Source organism: Moschus berezovskii, chromosome 1, assembly GCF_049115385.1.
Source record: "Moschus berezovskii isolate FMDL1 chromosome 1, NW_MosBer_1.0, whole genome shotgun sequence".
Lineage (NCBI taxonomy): Eukaryota > Metazoa > Chordata > Mammalia > Artiodactyla > Moschidae > Moschus > Moschus berezovskii.
In genome coordinates, this window is record NC_142460.1 from 62651529 (window position 1) to 62658335 (window position 6807).

At 39.7% G+C, this 6807-nt stretch overlaps 1 protein-coding gene across 1 annotated transcript; it reads left to right on the forward strand.

Annotated features, from left to right (window-relative positions):
• Positions 1-318: 318 nt before the first annotated feature.
• LOC129550383 (olfactory receptor 5H2-like) lies at positions 319-1269 on the forward strand. The gene has a single exon (XM_055417990.1). The coding sequence runs from the start codon at positions 340-342 to the stop codon at positions 1267-1269; it is 930 nt and encodes a 309-aa protein (XP_055273965.1). The 5' UTR covers positions 319-339.
• The last annotated feature ends 5538 nt before the right edge of the window (positions 1270-6807 follow it).

The window sequence follows — 6807 nt, forward strand, 5'->3', positions numbered from 1 at the left end:
AAACATCTATTCCCTTGACTGATAATCCATGTCCAAGACTCAGAATTTCCCTACCACAGTCAATCAAGTCCCCACAAATTTAGCAAATGGTTAGAATGTCTCTTTTATGTAAATCTATTAATTTTAGCACATTATTTGAACTGAAATTATTATACTGATTGGCATCTCTTCAGGTCCCCCAAATAGTTTATTACAGTAATATTTTATGAAATTAAAAGGACATTCTGGTAGAAGTATGATTTATTTTGACTCCATTTCCAAGCTTTCAATTCATAAAACCATAGTGAATGTTCTTTCTACATTTTTTGCATTTTATTTCAGGAGACTTCCAGTGAAGATATGGAAAAGGAAAATATAACATTTCTGACAGAGTTTGTTCTCACAGGACTTAAGTACCAACCACAGTGGCAAATGCCCTTGTTCCTGGTATTCTTGGTGATATACCTCATCACCATTGTGGGGAACCTTGGTCTCATTGCTCTCATCTGGAATGACTCTAAACTTCACATCCCCATGTACTTATTCCTTGGGAGTTTGGCACTTGTGGATACTTCCATATCATCCACAGTGACCCCCAAGATGCTGGTCAACTTCTTCATCAAAAGCAAGACGATATCTCTCTCTGAATGCATGGTACAATTTTTTTCCTTTACATTCAGTGCAACCACAGAATGCTTTCTCTTGGCAAGTATGGCATATGATCGCTATGTGGCCATATGCAACCCTTTACTTTATCCAGTGATTATGACAAACAGACTATGCATGCGACTGTTGGTCTCATCATTTGTAGGTGGTGTTCTTCATGCCTTTATTCATATAGGTTTTTTATTTAGATTAACCTTCTGCAGTTACAACACAATACATAACTTTTACTGTGATATTATGCCACTGTTCAAAATTTCTTGTACTGACCCTTTTATTAATGTTCTGATGGTTTTTATTTTCTCTGGTTCAATACAGGTGTTCACCATTCTGATTGTGCTTATTTCTTATACACTAGTTCTGTTTACAATTTTGAAAAAGAAGTCTGTTCAAGGTATAAGGAAGGCCTTCTCCACCTGTGGAGCCCACCTCCTCTCTGTCTCTTTATACTATGGGCCTCTTCTCTTCACGTATATTCGTCCTGGATCCACACAATCAGATGATCACGATATGATGAACTCTCTCTTTTACACTGTCATAATCCCTTTGTTAAATCCAATTATCTATAGCCTGAGAAATAAGAAAGTCATAGACTCTCTAATGATAATTTTAAAGAGGAATATTTAGGTCTCATGATATCTGTTCTCTTTCCATTAAAAGTCTTTCATAAAACTGCAGATCAGATTTTGTTATGTATTGACTAGTGTTCATTATTTTGTAGTAATAACTGTCATTATTTTAATGATCTTAGATGTGTTTCTAATAAATTCCTTAAAATGTCTATATCTTTTTCAAAAACACAAAGGAATTTTAATTAAGTGTTCATATCATACTAAAATAACTAAAGCAGAAAACATATGAAAACATTTTACATGCTTGTATATTCTTCAGTATGGTTTTATAAGTAGATTTATTAAGTATATTTTAAGCACTAAAATAGTGCTGTGCCTCTGAAAATTACTTGAGCACGATGTCTTTGATACAACATAGCTGTATGAAAGTGAAAGTCAGTTGCTTGGTTGTGTCCAACTCTTTGCAACCCCAAGGAATGCAGCCTGTCAGGCTCCTCTGTTCTTGGAATTCTCCAGGCAAGAACATTGGAGTGGGTAGCTATTCCCTTCTTCCCTTCTCAAGGGGATCTTCCCAACCCAGGGGTCGAACCCAGTTTCCCACATTGCAGGTGGATTCTTTACCATCTGAGCCACCAGGGAAGCCAAATATATACAGTATAGCTGTATAGCCTGGAGACACGTATCACAGTTAACTACACAGTAGAGGTGGGTTTGTGTTTGAGTAAACAGAAGCAAATCCCAGGAATTCTGCTAGCCATCAAAAAGTCTTTTGCTCCACTTTATTTGAAATACGTTGAGTCTCACTTCTTGTGGAGACCAATTCACCAATTTCATCAATTCCAACCTAATCAGGAACACCCTAACAGAAACACCCCCAAATAATGTTTAAGTAGATATCTGGACAGCCCATGGATTAGTTGACACATAAATTAACAATTACAAGTTCACTTGTTGTCAACTTAGTGCCAATACACATATCTTAAAATTATATTCTATTTCTAAATAATGACAATAACAAGAAATAATTCCACCTAACATGGTACAACTTTGCTGTGTACAACCAAAAATGTATTATCTCTTCCCAAGAGGGCTTTGAAGTTTACGATTCATTTTCTTTGATATCAGGTAATACAATAGAGGAGCTCGGCGGAGTTGCTTCTGAAAGAAGACATGGACAGCCTTCTGGAGACTGATAGTTTGCTTTATTATTCAGGTGTTATTATATAGTTTTACAAGGAAGTAGGACTTCAAAAACCATAACAAGATGAGGCAAACCAGAACATCTGCAGAATGTTGATAACATCAGGTTTACTAAACATGCTATTTCCACCTTTAAGCTTAATCAGTTTCCCAAGCCCCCAAGATAGTTATTAATCATGGCTCCTGGCATAGTTTTTGATTATCTCAAGGACTACAGGCACAGGGAGTGTTCCTTAGGCTAAATGGAAAGAGCAGGGAGTGTTCCTTAAGCTAAATGCCAAGAATTGTTAAGGGCTGAGTGAGACAGCTTCAAAGGACAAGATGTTTATGAGAACCTTGGAGACGTGCTGAGCGAGGCCGGCCCTTCGCCATTGCCTCTGGTGAGGACCTTCTCCTCTGGCAACCTCTTCCTCAGTTTCTCAACAACAATGTCAAGTTCAGTTCAGTTCAGTTCAGTTCAGTCGCTCAGTCGTGTCCAGCTCTTTGCGACCCCATGAATCACAACATGCCAGGCCTCCCTGTCCATCACCAACTCCCGGAGTTCACTCAAACTCATGTCCATTGAGTCAGTGATGCCATCCAGCCATCTCATTCTCTGTCGTCACCGTCTCCTCCCACCCCTAATCCCTCCCAGCATCAGACTCTTTTCCAGTGAGTCAACTCGTCGCATGAGGTGGTCAGAGTATTGGAGTTTCAGCTTTAGCATCAGTCTTTCCAATGAACACCCAGGACTGATCTCCTTTAGAATGGACTGGTTGGATCTCCTTGCAGTCCAAGGGACTCTCAAGAGTCTTCTCCAGCACCACAGTTCAAAAGCATCAATTCTTTGGTGATCAGCTTTCTTCACAGTCCAACTCTCGCATCCATACATGACCACGGGAAAAACCATAGCCTTGACTAGACGGACCTTGGTTGGCAAAGTAATGTCTCTGCTTTTTAATAGGCTATCTAGGTTGGTCATAACTTTCCTTCCAAGGAGTAAGCGTCTTTTAATTTCATGGCTGCAATCAGCATCCGCAGTGATTTTGGAGCCCAAAAAAATAAAGTCTGACACTGTTTCCACTGTTTCCCTGTCTATTTCCCATGAACTGATGGGACCAGATGCCATGATCTTTGGTTTCTGAATGTTGAGCTTCAAGCCAACTTTTCACTCTCCTCTTTCACTTTCATCAAGAGGCCTTTGAGTTCCTCTTCATTTTCTGCCATAAGGGTGGTGTCATCTGCATATCTGAGGTTATTGATATTTCTCCCAGCAATCTTGATTCCAGCTTGTGCTTCCTCCAGCCCAGCGTTCCTCATGATGTACTCTGCATATAAGTTAAATAAGCAGGTTGACAATATACAACCTTGACGTACTCCTTTTCCTATTTGGAACCAGTCTGTTGTTCCATGTCCAGTTCTAACTGTTGCTTCCTGACCTGCATATAGGTTTCTCAAGAGGCAGGTCAGGTGGTCTGGGATTCCCATCTCTTTCAGAATGTTCCACAGTTTATTGTGATCCACACAGTCAAAAGCTTTGGCATAGTCAATGAAGCAGAAATAGATGTTTTTCTGGAACTCTCTTGCTTTCTCCATGATCCAGCGGATGTTGGCAATTTGATCTCTGGTTCCTCTGCCTTTTATAAAAACTGCTTGAACATCTGGAAGTTCTTGGTTCACATATTGCTGAAGCCTGGCTTGGAGAATTTTGAGCATGACTTTACTAGCGTGTGAGATGAGTGCAATTGTGTGGTAGTTTGAGCATTCTTTGGCATTGCCTTTCTTTGGGATTGGAATGAAGACTGACCTTTTCCAGTCCTGTGGCCACTGCTGAGTTTTCCAAATTGCTGGCATATTGAGTGCAGCACTTTCACAGCAAAAACAAGACCAGGAGCTGACTGTGGCTCAGACCATGAAATCCTTATTGCCAAATTCAGACTTAAATTGAAGAAAGTAGGGAAAACCACTAGACCATTCAGATATGACCTAAATCAAATCCCTTATGATTATACAGTGGAAGTGAGAAATAGGTTTAAGGGACTAGATCTGAGAGATAGAGTGCCTGATGAACTCTGGACGGAGGTTTGTGACATTGTACAGGAGACAGGGACCAAGACCATCCCCATGGAAAAGAAATGCAAAAAAGCAAAATGGCTGTCTGAGGAGGCCTTACAAATAGCTGTGAAAAGAAGACAAGTGAAAGGCAAAGGAGAAAAGGAAAGATATAAGCATCTGAATGCAGAGTTTCAAAGAATAGCTAGGAGAGATAAGAAAGCCTTCCTCAGCAATCAATGCAAAGAAATAGGGGAAAACAACAGAATAGGAAAAACAAGAGATCTTTTCAAGAAAATTAGAGATATCAAGGGAACATTTCGTGCAAAGATGGGCTCGATAAAGGACAGAAATGGTATTGACCTAACAGAAGCAGAGGATATTAAGAAGAGGTGGCAAGAATACACAGAAGAACTGTACAAAAAAGAACTTCACGACGAAGATATTCACGATGGCGTGATCACTCACCTGGATCCAGACATCTTGGAATGTGAAGTCAAGTGGGCTTTAGAGAGCATCACTATGAACAAAGCTAGTGGAGGTGATGGAATTCCAATTGAGCTATTTCAAATGTCAAATTAACAAGACTTAATTATGATAATATAAAGTCAGTGCATCTTATGTCTCATGATAAGGGGATAAGAATGTAAAGAAAACAAAGACAAATGCTATACAGACACAAATGTATTCATATCAAGCTAAGAAGGAAATCTCTTGGCAATTACAATCCTCATGTCTGTAACTGGATGTGTGATTGTTATTGGTATTTTAACTAGCTTCTTTTACTACCCATTCTGTGTTCTCTTTGCCTTCAGCAAGCACCTGACTCAGGTGGTCATTGTCCTTCACTTGGTAGAATGACCCAAATTTCTAAAGAGTCTGGGCCATTAGAACTATTGTGTGGCTTGGCCTCAAAGTTTTTCATTGCCCTTAACCATGGGAATAACAATGCTAAGAGATACCCTAGAGGGTGTTGTGTATTCCAGACATACTCTTTATTACGTTTTCGTGGAGGAGTCCAGTTTCCTCTTGCTGCTTGCCATCAATCACCTCACCCAAAATAGAAACTCACTTCTTTGTCTCATGATTCAAAGAAATGTAAAGTCAAAGGAACTGAGTGGTAGTCTACTTTCAGATCAATGGAAGAATTGTTGTCTGTCTTGGTGAAAGCAGGCTGTCGTGCTGGAAGGTTATTCCTTCACCACCATTGTCCTTCCTGAATGCCACAGAGAGGAGCTGCGTGCAGCAGCTGTCCACTTTCTGATGGTGCCTGCATACCATGCAGAACCATCTGTAAGTCAGGCCCCAGACTTCTTGGTCAACTAATTATAAGGACACAGGCCCCAGCTGGGACACAGGAGCCTTTGCAGCAGGATTGGAGGCCAGTAGCATTGGAACCACTTCTTCAAGTAACTTATTTGTGCCTTCAGGGCCTTTCCTGCTTGATCAAGTATATGCTGTTTCTATTTGATGAAGGAATGCTTCTGTGCACACTGAAATTTATGGTTAGTGGGTCAGATAACATCCAGTTTGTCAAGGGTAGCTCTAGTATCATGGCAAATTGGTGGTCCATTGTTAAACATTCACTTTTTTTTTTTATACCAAGGTTAACTATCAGGCCTACAGCTGTTTCTCTACAGTAGAGTAGTTATCCACAGAGGATGGCAGTGCTTTGCTCAAAATTCTAAGGGCTTACATTTTGATCCACCTCCAGAGGATGATTAAAGGCTCCAAGCAGCTGCCACTGCTGATTCAGGCTCTGAATCACTGGATCTGCTGGACATGGCCCAAAAGGCAGAACAGCATGCACAGTCTACACATCGTACAAAGCCTTCTTTTGCTCTGAGCTCCACTCAAAACTAGCACTTGGTAATGGGCTGGAATAACACACCCAAATAAGGATAATACTGCCTCCATGATTCACAGAGGCACATTATATGTTGTGCCTCTCTTTTGCAGCAAGGGCCAGATGTAAGAACTTAACCTTAGAAGGGTATTTTTTCTTTTTTTGACAAGCTCTATATCACTGGTCACCTACAAATTTCACTGAAATAGAAGATCCATGAACTGTTGTCATATTTATTTTCTCTCCCTGTCCTGCAAGTAGCTTCCTAATAAATACTATTTTTTACTCATTAAGACAATTAAGCAAAATGTCATCCAAGTAACAGACTAAAATGATATAATATTTACAAATCATATGTTTGATAAAAGACTTGTATCCAGTATAGATGAAACAGTCCCAATACTCATAATAAAAACAAATAAAAAAAACCTAAAATGGGTAAATATTTGAACAAACACTCCATCAAAAAAGTTACAGAGATGTCAAAGAAAGATGCAAAAAGACACTCTATAAAAA

What these genes read in the sequence shown, in the direction of transcription:
- LOC129550383 (XM_055417990.1), top strand. Translation starts at nt 340, where the DNA reads ATGGAAAAGGAAAATATAACATTTCTGACAGAGTTTGTTCTCACAGGA.